General features: G+C 55.7%; 1 protein-coding gene across 3 annotated transcripts in view; it reads left to right on the forward strand.

The window, feature by feature from the left end:
• SIN3B (SIN3 transcription regulator family member B) overlaps positions 1-16,876 on the forward strand; it is a 37,855-nt gene extending 20,979 nt beyond the window's left edge. For 2 of the 3 annotated variants that reach the window (XM_059062715.2, XM_059062712.2), the window contains 13 exons: positions 54-143; positions 608-726; positions 4,546-4,753; positions 6,022-6,138; positions 7,262-7,500; positions 8,238-8,421; positions 9,180-9,783; positions 10,000-10,169; positions 12,633-12,806; positions 13,096-13,188; positions 14,336-14,430; positions 14,637-14,841; positions 14,948-16,876. In XM_059062715.2, the coding sequence (XP_058918698.1) occupies positions 54-143; positions 608-726; positions 4,546-4,753; positions 6,022-6,138; positions 7,262-7,500; positions 8,238-8,421; positions 9,180-9,783; positions 10,000-10,169; positions 12,633-12,806; positions 13,096-13,188; positions 14,336-14,430; positions 14,637-14,841; positions 14,948-15,178 (2,529 nt within the window). In that variant the 3' untranslated portion in view covers positions 15,179-16,876. The remainder of the gene's footprint in view (positions 1-53; positions 144-607; positions 727-4,545; positions 4,754-6,021; positions 6,139-7,261; positions 7,501-8,237; positions 8,422-9,179; positions 9,784-9,999; positions 10,170-12,632; positions 12,807-13,095; positions 13,189-14,335; positions 14,431-14,636; positions 14,842-14,947) is intronic. The other variant, XM_059062713.2, reaches the window with a different exon arrangement.
• Positions 16,877-21,253: the final 4,377 nt, after the last annotated feature.

The following is a 21,253-nucleotide window of genomic DNA, read 5'->3' on the forward strand; positions in this document are numbered from 1 at the left end:
GGGCTGCCCGTGGGAGGCACACAGCATCCATGGAGTGGAATTTCTCTCCACAGAAGAAAATGAAACTCCGTGGTACCAAAGACCTGTCCATCGCCACCGTGGGGAAGTACGGGACTCTGCAGGAGTTCTCCTTCTTTGACAAGGTGAGCAGTGGGACCGACCCATGACTTCTGGGCCTTCCCCTGTCCAGGCTGGCCTCACCCAGCTCAGATCTGAGCAGGCAGCGTTGGGAGCAGGCGGCAGGCGGCCAGGGGTGGGCAGCGGGCAGGAGGTAGCGAAACAGGTGGGAAAGGCAGAGCTCAGAGCCCACACCAAGTTCGGGGGCATGTGTCTGCCACTCAGAAGCTGTGTGGCGTCTCTAAAGCTGGGATGGTCCTGGGGCTTCTGTCCAGAGTCAGTGGGCAGAGCCAGTGAGCTGGCTCTAGGCACATGCTGTCTGAGCCAAAGATCACTGCATGGAGAGCAGTCCACTGCAGACCACAGCCGGTCCCTTTAGAACACGCCTGTGTTGGTGACTCTGTTTGCATCTGGTGATAGCAGAACCAAGTGTGCTCAGGAGCGGGAGTTCGGCCCGGTAGGGGCCCCCACTGACTCGCTCTCCCCGCAGGTGCGCAGGGTGCTGAAGAGCCAGGAGGTCTATGAGAACTTCCTCCGCTGCATCGCGCTCTTCAACCAGGAGCTTGTGTCCGGCTCTGAGCTCCTCCAGCTGGTCAGCCCATTTCTAGGGTGAGCGACACTTCTCAGGGCTCCCCGCTTGGGTTTTGTTTCCGTAAACTCCTTTCACCCTTCTTTTGGCTATTGTTTTTAGAAAACGGTATATGTGTGTTTTTTTCGATCTTGTCTTTAAGTTGAAGTTGTTACAGAGATCATTATAGATTCGCCAGCAGTTGTAAGAAAGAACACAGAGAGGTCCTGGGGAGCGTTCCCTCGTGGTAACATCTCTAGTCAGTGTCATAGCCAGTATGTTGATATTCACACAAGCCACCCATCTTTTCAGGTTTCCCGTTTTACCTCTGTGTGTGTGTGTCTGTGTGTGTGTCTGTGTGTCTGTGTGTATGTGTACGGCTGTATCACCTGTGAAGGTTGGTGTGTCCACCACCACTGTACAGGTACCAAGCAGCTTCAGAACCAGGAAGATCCTTGCGTTGGCCTTTGATACCCACACCCACGTCCCTCTCATGCCCCAAGCCCCTGACAACCCCTAAAACCTGTGTTCCTTTTCTAAAGCTTATATAGCAAAAGTATTATGTAAATGGAGTCACACTGTGTAACCATTCAAAGAATCAGAAATTACTGGGAAGAATGAAATGACCACACAGCATCCCTGCTGCCCAGAGAGAAACTCTGTTAGCAGATCCGTTACCCACTTCCAGCACATCCTGCTGCCCTGTGTGAGCTGCCCCCCGCCCCCCGCCCAGGGCCCAGCAGCCTCTGAGGGGGCGGAGCTGTCCTGGGAGGTGACTGCGCATCCGCAGGTCATGCACCTGTGCTGTGGGAAGGGGGGAGTCTGCTGGCTCCCAGTGTGCTTCCCACTCACCAGCCCTGTCATGCCCAGCGAGTTTCCTAGCCCGTCTGAGCCTCGGTTTCCATTCTGTCAAAGGGGGATCATAAATATACCTGCGCAGGGTTTCAGAAAGTTTCAAATGGGCTCTGCCTGAAGGCCCTTAAAATAGCATCTCGAACACGGTGAGTTCGCATTATACATGACGTGTGCGGCGTCCTGTTTAGCCCCCAAGACAACCCCAGAGGCTGCAGGCCCCTGGGGGCAGCTACCTGATTCCCTTTCTATTAATTAAAAAAGTTTTTTAAACTTTTTTTCTTTAATGTAAAATAAAACAGATTCAGGAAACCACATAACAGAAGAATGGCTTGGTGAATCATTATTAGGCAGACACCCTTGTGCCCACCACCCAGGTCACAAATGGCCCTTTGCCAACCTCCAGGAGCCCACCCACCTGCCATCTCAGTCATACTCCCTCCCTCGGCTTGGGAGTGACCACCTCCCTACACTAATTACGGCGCAGCCAACCCAGGCGGACACCGCCAGACACATGGCTCAGTCTCACCTCGTGGTCTGGGTTTTGTTTTCTAATACGTCTTGTACGTCCCTCTTCATCTCTAGGTTCCCTCGGCAAGTTTATTCCTTACCGTGTCTGCATTGGCATCCCCATGGCGTGGGTGCATTTTGCCAAATGCACCTTCACGTTCCCTCACATCCCCCTGTCTGTCAGGAGGCAGTGGTATCCTCTGAGTTCTTTTCTGTGGTTTATTCCTTTGTTTATTCATTCATTGCGGGTTGCAAAAGAGAACATCTCAACAGTATTTATCACCTTTTGGTGACCCAAGGTAGATGCTTGATTTCTCCCTTTATTACAGTGTCAGGGTGATGAGTCACTTTCTTGTCTCATCAGGCCAATTAGGAACTGAAAAGGGGACCAGTTTCTTTGGCATTACATGAACTCATGAATTTAAACACATCCGATGTGTCTCAGTACATTTTAAGCTGAGGAAACTGAGGCCCAGAACGGATACCTCTCACTCTCTCCAGGATAAGCTCTCATAAGAGAGCTTTGCGTGGTGATGGGCGAGTTCAGGGGGATGCGGCCTGGAAGCCCACCCTTCGCTCATCCTCTGCTCTCGGGATCTGAGTGTGGCTGTTGAGTTTCTCGTAAATGGCATCACACTGTGAGGCTGGGCTGTAGTCTTCTCTTTTTTTCTTTTTTAAACTCAGCAATTCTTAGACCCAAACGATCGTTTTTAGCGACTGCACAGTGTATGGACCATGGTTTTCTCAGCAGGGTCTGCAACAATGGACGTTTATCTCCAGTTTCCCCCTGTAATCCGTGCTGAGATTATGCTCTTGGGCTGGGATACTCAAAGGTCGAGTTAGGGTCATCGGGAGGTGCTTCCTTGGTGGTCCCAAGAGTGTACTCACGTCAGGGTGACCTTTTCACTTGGATTAACTTTCTGGGGCTGCTAAAGATCTGTTAAGGCTCTGAAAAACCACCCAGAGCAGGGTGGCAGGTGTCACACAGTCTAGGCTAAAACGTAGCTGGTTTTTTACGTGGATTTGGGCACGCTCACATCAAAGTACGTCTGCGTAGCTCAGAATCCAGTGCTCTGACCTCGGTCAGGGTCAGCTATTCCCGTTTCGACATGTGAGCAGCAGTTAGAGACTCCAGGCTGGGGAGAGGGCCACGGGGGTGTGCAGCAAAGCGGAGAAATGAAGCGGCTTCTGCTCGCTCATCTTGACCTGTTGCCCAGCTGGGTTAGCGTTCACGCCCGCCCCCCTCCCCACCATGAGGCCTCTGTTTGCATGGGCAAGCTTCTTTCTGGGTTTGTACACCCACGGGCAGCTGAGTGCAATGGCCCGGAGAGCTGCCACCTGGTGACAGCATGGCTGGAGTTGAGGCTGGAGTGGGGTGAACCTCCCCTTCAGACTGGTTTATCCTGCTGTAACCTCTGTTGTTGATGTCTTCCTTCCCTGCACTTCCTTCCCTGCATTTCCGTTGGCTTTCGGGGTTTTCCTTGTGAGCTGAGTTGGCCGGGGTCCTTACAGGCGGGCCGCCTCGGGGCACATAGTTAATGAGGGGAAACTGCCAGGCTTAGTCATGGCAGGATCATCACACCAGCTGTCAAAATATCTGCGCCCTTTCTGTACGAGTTGATATTCATTTAAACATTAATGCAGATGACATTGGGGGTCAGTTGCTTTAAAATCTTCCCATCGACATGCACGACCATTACATTATGAGAATTTGTCTAGGGAGGGGGGTCTGCCTCATGAGGGAGGAAGGCCCTGGAGCGGGGAAGCAGATTTTATCTGTCGAGGGCCAAGGGTCACTGCTGACCAGCTTCTGGCATTATGCGCAAGCAGCCACAGGCAATACTAAGCGAGTGGACGAGTGGACGGATGTGACTGACTATTTATAGGCAGATGTGGGGAGGTTGACTAGTTTGCTGACCCTTGGCCTAATGCCCGGCCTCTTCCAGTCGGGGAGCATCGCTGACCCCAGCTTCTGCCAGTCCAAGTCGTCTTATCGGGCATGTTCGAGGACCTCCCGCAAGTGGGGGGCCTGCTTGGTGACAGACGGCTGGAGGGCAGATTCACACACGTTGGATGCTCAGTTCTGCCTCTCGCCCCTCCTCTCTGATGTTGATTCTGACCATCTTTAACGGCCGGCATCCACGTGAAGCCATTTTAACATCTCTAGATCATTCTCAGAAGGCCCTCGGGATGCTACTTACCAGTTGTCTTTATTTTTTTTATTTTATTTTTTTTTTAGACTTTAAAAAAAAATGAAGTATAGTTGATTTACAATGTTGTGTTAGTTTTTGGTGTACAGCAAAGGGCTTCAGATATATATATTTATTCTTTCTCAGATTCTTTTCCACTATAGGTTATTATAAGATACCAAATATAGTTCCCCTGTGCTATACAGTAGGACCTTGTTGTTTATTTTATATATAGTAGTGTGTATCTGCTAATCCCAAACTCCTGATTTGTCCCTCCCACCTCCCTCCGACTTGTCTTTATTTCTGAAGGAAATTTCCAGAACTCTTTGCACAGTTTAAGTCCTTCCTGGGGGTGAAAGAGCTGTCCTTCGCCCCGCCCATGAGTGACAGGTCCGGGGATGGAATAAGCCGGGAAATCGACTACGCCTCGTGCAAGCGCATCGGATCCAGCTACCGGGCGCTCCCCAAAACCTACCAGCAGCCCAAGTGCAGCGGGAGGACAGCCATCTGCAAGGAGGTAGCGCTTCCTGGGGCTCACGTCAGCTTGTGTGCTGCATGCTCCTTACCCCCTCCTGTGTTCCACATGGAAGACCGAGTATGGATCCCCCTGATAGTGAATGGTGGATGGTACCAGGGTGTGCCAAAACAAAATGCATGGGTAGAGATGACAGTTTCTTACCCTGCTGGTGGTTCTGGCAAGCCGCAGAGCGCACAGCGCCAGCATAGGGTTTGGCTTGTTCCTCCGTCATTTAGACAGATTTATTTCTGCCTTGAGCCCACTCTGTTCCAGGTTCACTGCCCTCAGCATGTTTCTGTTCAGCTTGACCACTGAACACTTTTTCAGGGTTAGTAGACAGGCTTATGCATTTCCAGAATTCAAGAGTGCCTCCTGGATTCCAGGATATGTAGTCTGGGAGTCAGCAGACTATGGCCCATGAGCCAAATCCGGCCCACTGCCTGAGTTTGTAAGTAAAGTTTCATTGGCACACAGACATGCCCGTTTGTTTACATACTGCCTGCGGCTGCTTTACCAGGACAGGCGTGCCTTGGAGGTATTGTGGGTTTGGTTCCAGAGCACTGCAATAAAGCAAACATTGCAATAAAGCCAGTCACACAAATTTTTTGGTCTCCCAGTGCATATAAAAGTTATCTTTATACTGTACTGTAGCCTGTTAAGTGCACAGTAGTGTTTTGTCTGAACAAAACAATGTATATACCTTAATTTAAAATATTTTATTGCTGAAATGTGCTAACCATCATCTGAGCCTTCAGCGAGTCACTGATCACAGATCCCTATAACAAATATAATAATAATAATGAAAAAGCTTGAAATATTATGAGAATCACCAAAGTGTGACACAGAGACACAAAGTGAGCAAATGCTTTTGGAAAAATGGCACCAATAAGCTTGCTCGATGCAGGGTTGCCGCAAACCTTCACATTGTTTAAAAAAAAGAAAGCAGTATCTGTGAAGCACAATAAAACGATGCATCCCTGTAGACATGACAGACCAAATGACCTGCAAAATCTAAAATATTTATCTGGCCCTTTACAGAGAAAGTTTGCCAGCCCCCAAGTATTGATAGTAAGATTTGTTCACTCGATCAGAGCCACATTTTCTCTTGAAACCACTTTAAAAGTAATTTTACTATTTGTACGATAAGGTAATTTCCTGTAAAATCAGTATTGTTACTTATCCTCGTGTCTTCTACGCTGGACCACACAATAAACCACTCTGGCAGTGGGGGCCTGCCTCGCTGGTCACTGCATTTCCTCTTGGTGCAGGTACTGAATGACACCTGGGTGTCCTTCCCCTCCTGGTCAGAGGACTCCACCTTCGTCAGCTCCAAGAAGACACCCTACGAGGAGCAGCTGCACCGCTGTGAGGACGAGCGTTTCGAGGTGTGTGTGCGGGCCCACCTTCTCCACGGCCCTGCCCTCGCTTTCCTCAGTTCATCTCCTCTGCACCCTGGGATGTATCCTGATCCTCCTTGAGCCCTCTGGTCTCCTTTAGAGTATCAGGGATTCCAGCGCTTTCCAGGGGGCAGCTCCTGAAAGCCTCCCTTTTCTGCCTTGCTGGCCTCCAGGCTGGCTAGGCATTGGTGGTGGGGGTGTGTGTGTGTGTGTGTGTGTGTGTGTGTGTGTGTGTGTGTGTGTGTTTTCATTAACTAAAATTAGGTTCACTTAAGTTAATTTTTTTAATAAAAATTTTTACCGAGATCATTGTAGATTCACATGCAGCTTAAAAAATAACACAGTGATCCGGGTGCCCTTTCCCCAGTGGTAACAGCTAGTAAATCTCTGGCACAGTGTCAGAGCCGGGATATGGACGTTGACCTGGCCATGATCTTATTCACGTCTCCCTAGTTGGACTTGTATTCGTGGGGGGCACAGGGGGGCAGGGTATCTTGTGCACAAACATGTGCATGTATGTTTAGCTCTGTGTGGTTCTCTCACCTGTGGAGGTCCATGTATCCAGCACCACAGCCAAGATACTGAACAGTTCCCCCACCAGGAGGATCTCTTACACTGTTCCTTTATATCCCCATCCACCTCCCTCCCCAATTCCCAGCATCCATCAACCTATCCTCCACCTCCTTCACTTTGTCCTAAGTGGAATCAGTCACATGGTATATAACTTTTGGGGGGTTGGCTACCCCCAGCACGTGTTTTGGGGAGTCACCCGGGGGCTGTATGTACCACGCGTCCCTTCCTCTTCATTGCTGAGTGTAATGTGCTTTTGATGCCTGTGGAAAGGGTCAGCCTAGGACCCATTCCCCTCCTCAGATGGGTCCACCAGTGGTGAGGTCCAGGTGACGCCGTCATCACCCAGGTCTGGACCGCCCCCTCACCCCCGTAACCGGCTGTGCTTGCTCCAGTCCCCTGGACCCACGTTAGCGCCACCACACCCTGATGTCTATCGTCCCTTCCTCAGTTCTGCACATCCCTTCTGCCAGCGCAGGCCTGTCCTTAGGGCCCTGCTGACGCCCCGACAGCTGACCCCTTTCTGCTTTCCTTTCCATAGTTAGACGTTGTCCTGGAGACCAACCTGGCCACGATCCGGGTGTTGGAAAGCGTGCAGAAGAAGCTCTCCCGGATGGCGCCGGAAGACCAGGAGAAGTTCCGGCTGGACGACTGTCTGGGGGGCACGTCGGAGGTGATCCAGCGCCGCGCCATCCACCGCATTTACGGTGACAAGGCTCCGGAGATCATTGAGAGCCTCAAGAAGAACCCTGTCACCGCTGTCCCCGTCGTCCTGAAAAGGTGTCCTCACACTTCTGACCACCCTGCCTGCTGCAGGGAGCCCCCCAGCAGCTCATTAGTGCTGTTTGTCACTGGTGTAATCGTGAGGGGGTCCCTGGGGTCTCAGTCTGGTTGACTACAGTGTTTTCCAGTCTTGCTTCATCTCCCCATTCCATTCCCGAGAGGAAAGCACAACTGTCAACAGTTGTTTGTGTCCTCCTAGAACTTTCTGCCATGCACATAATCATACCTAAACATGAACATGAAAAGTAACTATTTTAAAGCACAAATGGGACCATCCTGTATCACGGCTTGCCTTTTATTTAATCATATGTTTGGGACCCTCGCTGTGCCGGTGAACAGGTATTGGTCAAGTGGCTGCCCTCAGCCAGGTGCTGTGCCCAGCCCTGGGGCTACAGAGCCAAGCGAGCCCGACACAGTCCCTTCCATTGTGGGGTTCACGGTTGAGCAAGGGAGCCTGGCGGTCGAGCCAGCAGCTGCATAGAGCACAGTCAGTTCTGTGGGCCAGGACAGGGATGTTTGAGAAACCGTAAAACTGGCTATGAGGGTTCCATGGGGCCATTACCCCCTCCCTCCTTTATACAGCACAGAGCCTGCTGCACAGGCCTGGAGCTGGCTGTCCCAAGTGTGGAACGTGTCCAGTGGGTCTGTGGGTGGAAGACAGGCTGGCCCTGCACAGGGATGACTCAGGCGGGTGTCCCGGGCTGTCCCTGTGCTGAGCCCCTCTGGCCCTGCAGGCTGAAGGCCAAAGAGGAGGAGTGGCGGGAGGCCCAGCAGGGCTTCAACAAGATCTGGAGGGAGCAGTATGAGAAGGCGTACCTCAAGTCCCTGGACCACCAGGCCGTGAACTTCAAGCAGAATGACACCAAGGCCCTTCGCTCCAAGAGCTTGCTCAATGAGATTGAGAGCGTCTATGACGAGGTGAGGCCCTGCTCAGCCGGGGTCGGAGCAGGCTGCCCGCGCCCAAGCTCTGGCTCTCCTGGCCTCGGGCAGATGGCCAGCTCTCTGTGCCTCCGTTGCCCTCGCAGGGCTGCGTAGGGGTGAGGATGGGTGTTTCCGTAGCACCCAGCATAGGGATGGCCCAGGAGGTGGGTTGAGGCCACCCTGCCCTTGTCAGCAGATGGGGGCAACTAGGGCCGACCATGCCCCTGTGTGGCTCTGGACTCAGTGAGGGGAGTAGTTGGCATGGGCTGGTGAACGGGAGCGAGCAGGTGGGCGGCTTGTGCCGGCACCGGGTGATGGCAGGACCATGGAAGGGCTGGTGGCAGGTGGGGAAAGGACAGAGGCAGGGGACGTTGTGGGGTGGTGACAGACTGGGTGTGCAGGGCTGGTGGGGCTGGACCAGAGTGCAAGCAATCGCAGGTCTTCCAGGGTCTAGCCAGGTGTCTGTGAATGAATGATGGTGGGCACAGGCCCATGGTCCTCCCTGAGCCGTCCTCACCCCCAAGGCAGCCTGGGTCAGCTGGACTCGAATAATCAGGGTGCTGCTCCCCTCGTGTCCCCCAGCCTCTGAGTGCTGCTGCAGGCCTTGGTAGTGGGAGTTCAGCCTCGTTTTGGTCCCAGAGCTCAGCTGGGCCCCCAACCATTGTGATGCCCTCAAAGCCCCATGGCCCTGGACCCCCTACTTGGAGTTCTCCCAGTGGGTCGCTTCCCGTCTAACGGCTGCCCTGTCTCCCCAGCACCAGGAGCAGCACTCGGAGGGCCGCAACGCCCCCTCCAGCGAGCCGCACCTCATCTTCGTGTACGAGGACCGGCAGATCCTGGAGGACGCGGCCGCCCTCATCAGCTACTATGTGAAGCGGCAGCCGGCCATCCAGAAGGAGGACCAGGGCACCATCCACCAGCTGGTGCACCAGTTCGTGCCCAGCCTCTTCTTCTCCCAGCAGCTGGACCTGGGCGCGTCCGAGGACTCCGCCGATGAGGGCCGGGGGAGCCCCCAGGGGCAGAGTGCAGACCCTGGTGACCGGAAGAAGCCAGCGCCCGGACCGCAGAGTGGCGCCCCGGAGGAGAAGGGGGCCTCGGGTGAGGCGCCGGCCACGGAGCAGCAGCCACCTCAGCACAAGCCCTTGGACGACGTCTACAGCCTCTTCTTTGCCAACAACAACTGGTATTTCTTCCTGCGCCTCCATCAGACCCTGTGCTCCAGGCTTCTGAAGATCTACCGCCAGGCACAGAAGCAGCTCCTGGAGTACCGGACGGAGAAGGAAAGGGAGAAACTGCTCTGCGAGGGCCGCCGGGAGAAGGGCAACGACCCTGCCATGGAGCTGCGGCTGAAGCAGCCAAGTGAGCCCCTGGGCCCAAGGATGACACCGTGGGGGCTTGCCTCTGAGATCCGGGAGGGGGGGGCGGGCCAGCCGAACAGCCGCCCCAGAGCCACAGGCCACCCGCGGTGGGAGGCTGTGGACGAGGGCTGCTCACGTTCAGTGGAGACTCCAGATCCTTCCCGGTGGTGGCCGCGTGGGAGCTGGGCCCTCGGTGACCACGGTGCTGCCTCCTCAGGTGAGGTGGAGCTGGAGGAGTACTACCCGGCCTTCCTGGACATGGTGCGGAGCCTGCTGGAGGGCAGCATCGACCCCACGCAGTACGAGGACACCCTGCGCGAGATGTTCACCATCCACGCCTACGTGGGCTTCACCATGGACAAGCTGGTGCAGAGCATCGCCCGGCAGGTGAGCAGGCGTGGGGCGGACAAGCGGGCAGCACCTCCTTGCGAGTCCCTTTCCTTCACTCCTGTGCCTGCGGTTGATCCCGTGGTTGGCACGTTTCCCTTTTGTTTTTTTTCAGTTAAGGTAGAATTCTTGTAAAGTAAAATTCGCCATTTTTAAGTGAATGTTTCAGTGGAATTTAGCACATTTGCAGTGTTGTGCAACCATCATCTCCGACTAGTTCTAGAACATTTCCATCTTCCCCCAGAGAAACCCTGTCTCCATTAGCAGTCACTCCCCATCCATCGTCTCCCAGCCCTTTTCTGTCTCTCTGGATTTGCCTGTTCTGGGTATTTCACATAAACAGAATCACATACTATGTGGCCTTTTGTGTCTGGCTTCTTTCACTCAGCATCCGCATTGTAGCGTGTGTCAGTATATCATCCATTTTTATGGTCAAATAACATTCGGTTTTGTGGATGGATCACATTTTGTTCTTCCATTCATTCGTTGATGAACACTTGGGTTGCTTCCACCTTTTGGCAGTGGCGACCAGTGCTGCTGTGGATGTGTGTGTGTGCGAGGATATGTCTGAGCCCCTGTAGAGAAACCTTTCGTGAGGGTTGTTTGGCAACATATAAAGAACCTTTGGCCCACTTTTCCTGCCGGGGGAATATCAGTGACGTGCCTCAGCATCACCCACGGCTGAATGTCAACAAGAGGAAATTGGTCATAAGTATATAAACAGCAAAGCCTCAGACAAGTCGGGTGTGGTCCCAGGACGTGGGTCCTGCTTGGTGACCACTCGAGTTGTTCAACTTGACTTTCATTTCCTGGTTATCAAGTGAGGCTGTTCATCATAAAGTGGAAAAGAAGCGGAGGAAGGAATAATGTCATTACTCTGCCACCCAGGTACAGTTTTACTAGAAACATTTTAAAAATGGCAATTCCTTCCAGGTTTTACAAATTTCTTATTGAAGTAAAACACATACAGAAAAGTGCTGACTCCTCAGTGTGCAGCTTGGTGGGTCTTCACAAATGGACACCCCACCCGTGCCCCCTCCATCCATCCCCCACTCACGGGCACCCGCTGCTGATTTCTGACACTGGGATAGAGTCCCTGGTTTTGAAGCTGTATAAACTCTGCGTCTGGCTATGTCCAGGCAGCGTGATCCTCTGAGATTCCTGTCTGTTGAGATGCCCATTGGCTCCTTCATCGTCCACCTGGGAAGGATTCCAGGGACGAGGTCCCATTTGGGCCCTTGGAGCAGCGCTTTGCCTCCCCTGCGGGCCGTATGTGTGCATGACCTCTGCTCCCCTGGGTGGGGTGCAGGCAGGCACAGCCAGCCTTGGGGGAAGCTTCCAGATTCCTGGCCTGCTCTGGTCCTGCCCCAGGGGGTGGGTGGGTGGGGGAGGGCTCTCTCACCTCTCCTGGACCGAGTAAGTCGGCTGCCAACAGGCCAACAGGCCACAGCTCTCGGGACGGCGGCCCCGTCTGTAGCACCGGGAGGATTGGACCATATATACTTTGACTCATGCCTTCTTTTAAAAAAAAAAAAAAAACCTCCTTCTCTCCACAAATGTTTCCTGTAAAACCTGTTTTAAAAGATAAAAGAAGCAATAAAAATGGAGCTGTTTAGTCGGAGCCATAGTGAGGGCAGGACCCCCACGTGTGGCTCACAGGGCCCCTCCACGCAACACCTGTAACCTGCAGTGTCGTATCCACACTCTTTACTTCCTTTTATTTATTTATTTTTTTAATTAGCATTTCTTATTTTCAGTAATAGCAGCTAATGTTGATTGGGATTGTGCCGGATGTCAGGCACCATATGAGACCCACGTGTGTCCACGCGTCTCTGTTCACTCAGCAGAGGGACACACGGAGCAGAGCCTGAGGCCCTAAGTCTGCAGTAGCCTGTCTGGGCCACACCTCACGCGCAGAGGGGCCGACTCATGGCTTTTTCCAATCCTTGTCTCATCCTAAGCCTAAAGGTTTTAAGTATGCTTATAGGTATTAAAGGAATTACTTGTGTTTATGACTGAACACTGGGGGAAGATAATCGCTGCTTTTACGATTACCATCCCCATCTTGGCACATTTTCTTTTGTATTTTTTCTGTGCGTTTCCCATACCCAGGCAGGGTTTGCTGGTCTGCTCTGGTTTGCTCTGGTTTGCTCTTGTCTGGTTTGGTCTAGTTTGGTCTTGCTTTTGGTCTGGTCCAGTTTGCTAGTTTGCTCTGATTTAGTCTGGCCTGGTCTGCCCCAGTCTGGTCTGGTTTAGTCTGGTCTAGTTTGCTCTGGTCTGCATCAGGCACGGAGGTCGCCCTGCACAGCCCGTTGGACGCTGGTCTTCACCCCCACCCCGTGGACTTTGCCACACCGTCTCTGGGTGAGGTAGGGGCTCCAGCAGGAGGTGGGAGTGGTGGCTGTGCCTCAGCCCTCCTGGCGGGCACACGCCAGGCACCCACCGGCCCTCCCTCCCCGGCAGCTGCACCACCTCGTGAGCGACGATGTCTGTCTGAAGGTGGTGGAGCTCTACCTGAATGAGAAGAAGCGGGGCGCTGCCGGCGGGAACCTGTCCTCCCGCTGTGTCCGCGCCGCCAGGGAGACCAGCTATCAGTGGAAGGCCGAGCGGTGCATGGCTGACGAGAACTGCTTTAAGGTGAGAGGCCAGCCACGCACAGCCCCACACGAGGCTGGGGGGAGCACGGCAGGCACCCACGACAGGAGGCCAGTACTGTGTGCTGCTTTCGCTGAGCCTCTGGATGCAGGCCCTGGCCCCGGAGGGCACCGCAGGGCCTGTGAGGTGGGCACCCAGCACATGGTCCCTCAAGGAAGGATGGGGGCTTGGAGGCTGGTGAAGAGGGATCACTGATGACCTTTCGACCTTATCCTCTGCCGGCCTGGGCTGTTCTCATGGCTTCAGGCTGTTTGTCCCCCTCCTTCCCCAGGTGATGTTCCTCCAGCGCAAAGGGCAGGTGATCATGACCATTGAGCTCCTGGACACCGAGGAAGCCCAGACAGAGGACCCACTAGAGGTGCAGGTGAGGACCACAGCCCTGTGCTCTGTGCCTTGTACACACCGTGGGGGCCGGGGGCAGCCACAGGCAGCATCGTGGGGCTCCCACCACGGGAGCCCATGCACATGCTGGCCGAGCACAGGCCGCAAAACGTCCACCAGAGAAGCCTCCGTGCAGGCTGAACGCTCTCCTTGGAAACGCAACAGGAGGTGGGAGTTGCGGGTGGCTTCTCAGGAGCCAGGGGTGTGTCCCAGGGCCGGAAGGCCCTGTGGGAGCCAGGCCGGCTTCCCTCCAAACCCCGGCTCCTGCCACCTGCTGCCGACACAGTGCCATCCGCCCACAGCCAGCCGTCACTCAGACCCCGGGGCATGTGGCCGCTGTGCTCCCCATGCATGAAGCTCAGAGCTCTGGGTGCCCCCTGACCAACTGGAGAAAACCCACCTGGCCCACACGTTGAGGTGCACATTCCACTTGGTGCCCGCACGCCAGGGAGCAGGGCCCAGAAGCCCCAAGCCGCCTTCACAGAGCTGGGGCACCGCCCACCACAGCCTCGGGGGTTCCCTTCACAGCACCCTTCCCTGGAAACACTTTCCAAAACAAGGGAAGGTAGGGGCCTGCACACCCGGTCCTTTCCAGAAGTTTCCAGCAAATGTGGTTTTGTTAAGCTTGAGTCTGGAGGAGCCCCGTGCTTTAACAGTGCGGTGAGCAGTTGAAGGATCCCTCGGACGCTGCAGGCCACGTCGGCCCTGGACCTGGTGACTGCTTCGGGCCCCACCCGTTACTCACCCGCAACTCCTGCCAGCTCTCTACCTCTTCCTACCTGTTGTTTGTGTCCTGATGTCTGTTCCTGCCCACCCACCCCCCAGACCCCACTCTCCTCCGTGTCAGGGGCCTCCTGTTCCACGTGAACTTATCACGTGATGGATACAGAAAAGTCGTTACACAGCAGGGATTTATCCACTTAAGCCCGAAATGCCATAAATCATCTGAATAGTGGCCTGGGGGTGCGTGCCCCACTCCAGCTGAGCCCTTTATCGGGAGCTGCAGTCTGCTGGTCTCTATCATACGTCAGGGTCCTCGATAGCTGTTATCCTAGTGCTTCGGGAGGGGTGGGGACAAAGTCCCCGGGAGCCTCTGATGACCTGGGCTGTGTCTCCCTCTGTCCCCCAAGCACCTGGCTCGGTACATGGAGCAGTACGTGGGGACCGAGGGTGCGTCCAGCTCGCCCACCGAGGGCTTCCTCCTGAAGCCTGTGTTCCTGCAGAGGTGAGAGGACTTCGGGCCTGGGGCCTCTCCCACTGTTGCCGGCACCCAGCGTGACAGGGTTTTATTCGTTTTCACGGGATCAGAGGGTTTGGGTGGCAGTTTTCATTGCTTCAGATTGCGCTTCTCCAACCCTGGGAGGTCAGACACCTTCCCAGTGTTTCTGGGCCACAAGGGCCTTCTAGTCTGCAAATCCTCCTTGCCCCCAGGAACCTCAAGAAGTTCCGCAGGTGGCAGTGTGAGCAGGTGCGCGCGCTGCGGGGCGAGGCCAAGAGCTCCTGGAAGCGGCTGGTCGGGGTGGAGAGCGCCTGCAACGTGGACTGCCGCTTCAAACTCAGCACCCACAAGATGATGTTCATCGTGAACTCCGAGGACTACATGTACCGCCGCGGGACACTCGGCCGCGCCAAGCAGGTGCCCCTCCCCGCCCACGTCCCGGGACGGGAACCTGGGGGCCGGCCCACAGCTGTCTGGGGTGCCTGGGCCATCCTGATTCTTCTCTCCCCCCCGCCCCCCGCAGGTGCAGCCCCTGGTCCTGCTGCGCCACCACCAGCACTTCGAGGAGTGGCACAGCCGCTGGCTGGAGGACAACGTGCCGGTGGAGGCGGCCAGCCTCGTGCAGGACTGGCTGATGGGCGAGGAGGACGAGGACATGGTGCCCTGCAAGACGCTTTGCGAGACGGCTCACGTGCACGGGCTGCCGGTGACCCGCTACCGAGTGCAGTACAGCCGCCGCCCGGCCTCGCCCTGACGCTCCCACACGGGCACCACGACTCGCACTTGGTGCAGTTGCTTCCTCGGCGTATGTGTCCATCGGGCGTTTTCATGAACAGTGTGAGGGGAGCAGAGCGTCCCCCAGCCTTGCTGCTGCTATGGGCTGTGAGCTCCGGAGAAGGGCGGGTTGTGTCGGCTCTCGGCCCCACGCTGCCATCCCTCTTGGCTTCCCCGCTTCCTCTGGGCCCGTCCCGTGCCAGACGTGAACCACTCCCCGCACTTGAACTCTAGGGGCTTAGACCCCACCGGAAGGGGGAGGAGCAGTGCACCGGTCAAGGCACAAGTGAGTGCGTTCACGTGCCCGCCGGGCCACTCCCGTCACACATGCCAAAGCCCCAGGCTTGGGCACCGCTGGTCCTTTGCCGCGTATGGTGAAAGTGGGTGAAGAGCCGCGCGAGGGCTCACATTCAGGAGGGGTCAGCGTTTGAGGGTCCCTGACGTCGGAGGAGTCGGGCCCAGGTGGACCTGCTTGAAAAGCGTGTCCTTCCCAGGCTTCTAGAAACATTTTGCAAGCTGGGCGACAACCTGCATCCGACAGTTTGGGCATCGGCTTGGCCCAGCGGGTGCCTGCCTGGGGTCCTCAGTCACTTCGAAAGTGCGAAGAGCCCTTTCAGCCAGACTGTTGGGATCCTGCTTTGACATCCGGACGTAGAGTGGGCAGGTGACACCAGAACTGCCCAGAAGACCCTGCTCTGGAAAAAAGAGACTCAAACCCCATGTTGATCCGACAGCTGGACTCCGGGCACGTGAGGGGAGGGGGCCTGGCCTGCCGCACCCGCTGAGCTCGAGTGGTCCCACCCTGGGAGGGCCCTGGGGTGCGGTTGTGTACCTAAGATGGACATTCTAGAAGTATATATATGCACACACATATTTATTCCTTTACGCTCTCTTAGTGGTTGTAAGTTCTACAACGGCCAAGTCCCACGGCCTCTCTGGGGGTGACAGCCCTCTTCGTGGACTTCCGCGTACCCGCCCCAACGCCTCCATTCCGGCAGCCACCACCCGGGGTGGGTACGGTGTGAGGGGCAAAAGCTTCTGTGCCAAGAATGCCAAGCAGTTCGTGCTAGGAACCAGCTTTTTGAACTTCCTGCACCATGAGAAGCTCTGGCCGGGCCCCTGACACCATCAGCGAGTGGCCTCCACTGACCCGTGGGCCTGGAAGAACCCCCGTGCAGCTGCCTCTGCCAGCCACAGCCCTTGCCTTCCTGCAGCTGAGCTGTGCCAAACCCAAGGTTCCGGGAATTGGAGACGTGTTTCTAGAAGTTTACCTGTGGAACTCGAGGTTTGCAAAGCCTGTGACTCCAGGCCTGGGCGATTCCAAGGCCAGCCTGTCCCACCTGGGTGTCTCCTCACCCGTGTTTTCTCATGTGTAATCCATGCACTTTGTACGCTTCCTTGTTTTATAAGAAGGAAACTTATCAGAATTCCTGAACCAGACCCTCCCGGCAGCCGTCCTCCTCGGGAGCCCGCAGCCCCTCCTGTGCCTCTGCCTGGGCCTGGGCTGCGGGCCATACCCCCACCAAGCCCCCCACCCTGCATGCTTCTAGGGAGCATCTCTTCTGTTTTTGAAGAATTTCTGTTCTGGGGCTTGTACTTCCTTTGCAGCTGTTTTGAATGTAGTTTTCCTTTTCTATTTATTTGCACATTAAAGTTAAAAATTAAATATTGATCTAAAGCTGTGAGGTTCAATCAGTCATTTCCTGTGAGTAAATCTGGGGGTGACCTCTCACTGCCAGGGGAGTTGGCCTGACCGCAGGGAGTGTCTGCACAGGCACCCCGGGAGTTCTCAAACCCCGTGTGGGCCCCCCACCTCCGTGGCTTCCCTGTGGCTGCGCAACAGGGTCCTGTTTCCCCCGGGGCATGGCCCCGCCTCCAGAGTGTTTTCTAGAATACAGTAAGTCCCCTACATACGAGCAAGTTCTGTTCCGAGAGCGCATTCGCAAGTCCAGTTTGTTCCAACGAAGTTAGCCTAGGTACCCAACTAACACCGTCGGCTCTATGGTACTGTACTGTGTAATAGGTTTATAATACTTTTCACACAAATAATACATTAAAAAAATAAAACATTTTGAACCTTACCGTACACTACCTTGAAAAGGACAGTAGTACAGCACAACAGCTGGCATACAGGGCTGGCGTCAAGTGAACAGGCGAGAAGGGTGACTGACTGCAGGAGGGAAAGGGCGTGGGAGATGGCAGAGCTGAAGGATCGTCAGCAACAGGAGACGGAGGGCAAGCTGCAATGTCACTCCCGCCCGACGCTGATGGAACACACGTTCACAACTTGAAGGTTCGTATGTAGGGGACTTGGGTGTGTTCATTCCCAGCTCAGTTTTCGTATTTGCTGGAAATGAGAAGTGTTTCCTTCCAGTGTTACACATGCAAAACATAATTTGAAGACTGCAGTGTTTGCTGTGAGCTTTCTGTGCCTGCCCACCCACTTCTGACACGAGGTCCAGAAGCCCACAGATGGCGGGGGATGCAGGGTCTCTCCCTCCACCAGCCCTACAAAACCACCCTCCGTGCTCTCTGGTCCCCCCTCCCAGCTGCCCCCCTGCCCCCTCCTTTCCTCACCTCCTGTGTCTTCACCATCATTGGGTCCCCTGAACATCTCCAGGACACCCTCCTACCAGCCCCACACCTGCCTCCAGGTAAGAGGGAGCCCTCAGCTCTGCTTAGGGTCCTCTTAGCTGCCCCCACCACCGCGAGGCTTTTGCAGCGCAACTGGCCGACCCCCTCCCCTCCCACTCAGCGCCCACTGCCAGGCCTCACCCTTTGGGTCCCTGAGCTCAGTTGGCCCTGCCTTCTGCCCAGCCCACCCTGCCCACCTGGCAAGTCCTCTCCCAAGAGTTGTCCCCAACCTTCCCAGGGGACCACAGCTGCCTCCCAGGGACCTCCCCACACGCCCCTGGCAGTGCACAACTCCCCAGAGGGTCAGAGCTCCTGGAGAGTTTGTGACCGAGGTTTGGTGCTGCCCTAGATTTCTCCTGCCGCAAGCTCGCATCCGGGAGTGGCCAGGGCCCGCTCTGTGCTCCCAGACTGGCTTTTGTTGGAAGCCCTGGGAAGGGAGGCCTGGGAGGCAGATGGTGGCTGCTGCAGCTCCCAGGAAGGACACCCGGTCCCAGGAGAGCAGACAAGAGCAGTCCCCAGGGACCTCTGTGGCGGGCAGAACTCTTGGCCCCAGGATTCCAGCCCTAGTGGACACCTCCCAGAAGAGTCCGGGCCCTCGAGTGGGCAGTGCCTGTGACTGGGATGAGGTTCCTGGACAAGAGACAGGAGGGAGGGTCTCCGCCGGCCTGAAAGACAGCAGCTCCACGTGGCAGAGGGAGCTCGGCAAATGCGTATGATGACCTGGGCCCTGCACCTACCTATGGCTGCTTATAATAAAGCAGCCCTCATCCTAACTGTGCTGCAGCTCCCCTTCCGGCCTCCTTCAAGTGGTGCGGAGATGCAGGACCAGGTGGGCTGCCCTCCCCCTCCCTAGCATGGTGGAGGGGGTTGCCTGTGGTGCTTGGGGCAGCAGTGGAGGTGGGGGGCTCAGGTAGAACATTTACTCTGTTCCTAGTGAGGTGTTTGCCTTGCTGGTTCTTTGCAAAATAGAACTAGCGCAATGCACCTGATGTCCTGGCTGAGAATGAGGCTGATTGTTCTAAAAAGCAAGTTGACCTAAAACCAGTCTCAGGAGGTCCGTGGCGGGGCGGGGGCGGGAGGGGGCAGGCGGTGTAGAACTGGTAGGGGTGGGACTGGGGGGGGTGCAACGTGCCCAGAAAGAGCCTGCAGGGATGGGGGGTGATGAGCATGCACTATCTCCAGCCCTGCCGGAGGCTCTCCAGAACCTTCTCCATGCAGCCCTGTGTGCGGGAGCTCCAGCCCACAGGACAGGTGAGCCGACTGAGATTTGGGGTTCCAGCAATGAAGCATAGGGCCTCTGTGGTTGGGAGGGCTGTACCTCAAACCTTGGTGCCCGGCAAGTTGGCGGGGGGTCACAGCACCCACCTCTCGTTCCGGTCCGAGGGTAAATGTCCCTGGCCGCAGGCCGAGGCCCAGCCCGGGAATGAGGGGAAATCCGGGCACGTTTGCAGGTGCCCATTTGGCTTCAAAGTACAACATAAAGAAAACACAATTTCCACAAAGATCCAGGACTAGCCACTGGCTCAGGTCTGTTTGCCATTTTTTTCACTCATTTAAATTGTGATAAAATACACGTAACACAATTTACCACGCTGACCATATTAAGTGTACAGTTCAGTGACATAACGTACACCCACGTTGGGAATTCCCTGGCGGTCCAGTGGTTAGAACTTGGCGCTTTCACTTCCGACAGCGCGGGTTCGATCCCTGGTTGGGGAACTAGGATCGTGCAAGCCTTGCAGCGCAGCCATAAGTAAATGAGTAAATAAATAAACAAAAAGTACATCCACGTGGTTGTATAACCATGCCCACCATCCATCTCCAGACTCCGTTCATCTTCCCAAACTGAAACTCTATCCTCAACTAAACACTAACTCCCCATTCCCCACACCCCTAACCCCTGGCAACCACCCGTCTGCTTCTTTCAGTCTCTGTGCATTTGGCCACTCTAGGGACTTCATATAAGTGGAATCATACAGTATTTGTCCTTTGGTGACTGGCTTATTTCACTCAGCACAGTGTCTTCAAGATTCATCCATATTGTAGCCTGTGTCAGAATTTCCTTCCTCTTAAAGTTACTATTATGCCTTTTTTGAAACATGAGTTTTTATGGAAAGTGACGCACGGCACAGAAAATTCCAATAGCACAAAAAAAGCTCACAGAGAAGAGTAAGCGCCCAAGTCCCTCTCCCCGAAGGCAGCTGCCCCCAGTGTCCCCCAGGAGGTATTCACGTGGCTTGTCATCCGATTGGAAACAGCGGCCCTGCACCTCCACGGCTGTTTCCATGGCGGCAGGGGTGAGGGGGGGTTGTTTATGGCCCCCCGTCCCGCTGCCGGAAATTTCCGCGTACAGACGTCTTCCTGAGCGTCTCCCTGTACAGACGCGCCATAAAATCCTAGACACGGAATTCCTGAGTCAAACCACCCTCCTCAGGCTCCAGTCCGCCCTGTCCCTGGCAGGGGAGAGCTGCCGGGCCCAGCTTCCCCTGAGCAGCTTCCCTGCTCTCTCCTGGAGGGCAGCAGGGGGTCCCCATCCCTGTGCGCTGAGCGCGTCATCATCATCACTGGTCACGTGTGCCGTGAGGCGTAGGTGTGGGATGAATTTGTCATTGGCGCTGGTGGAAACTGCTCAGAAATGAGGGAGAGGTTCCTGGCTGAGATCCCTGGCCTGACTGGAGCTCTCCAGGCCTCGATCCCCGCTGACCAACCCTGGGACTAGGGGGCAGGGACCTCGGCATCTCGGCCTCTGGCTGCACTGACTCTGTCCAGGACTGCTTGGTCATTTCCTGGCTGGTTCCCATGTCCCCGAGTGTGTGGCTAGATTAGGGTTCACCATACCAGGACATGGATGCATCCGACCCCCTCTCCCACCCCTAGTTCATTTCTTCTTCCCTGACCCCCACTGCCCCTTTGGGGTCTACCCGCTCCCAGACATTGCCCCCACCACTGTGGCCCAGCCCTGACCTCACAGAGACCGAGAACCCCCAGTGCAGGGCTCCCCCAGGGTAGGATGGTGTAGCTGCTCTGAGGTCTGGAGAGGGCATTGTATTCAGGAGCGGGGAGTACCCTCCCCTCTGGGTGGGGCGTGGAGAGGTCTGAGGGGTGAGGACCCCAAGGCCACCTCCCTCTGGCTCATGTATGGCTGTGGTCCCTGGTCACACCTGGGACCCCAGGCGGAGAGTGGGGTCAGGACCAGAGCAGAAGCGGCTTTGAGAACTGGAAATAGGCACCCCCCAGAGGGGGCTGCAGCCACGCTCCCCTAAGACCCCCAGGACAGCGCATGGTCAGCATCAGGGGTTCTGGCTGAGGACCGAGGCCTGCCCCTCTCTGCTCTGCGCCTGCCGGGGGACCTCTGCTGGGGTGTGGCTGAGGCTGCATATGACAGGGTAACCTCCACAGCGGGCCAGGGGCATCTGGGGGT

Source organism: Kogia breviceps, chromosome 4 (genome assembly GCF_026419965.1).
Source record: "Kogia breviceps isolate mKogBre1 chromosome 4, mKogBre1 haplotype 1, whole genome shotgun sequence".
Taxonomy (NCBI): Eukaryota; Metazoa; Chordata; class Mammalia; order Artiodactyla; family Physeteridae; genus Kogia; species Kogia breviceps.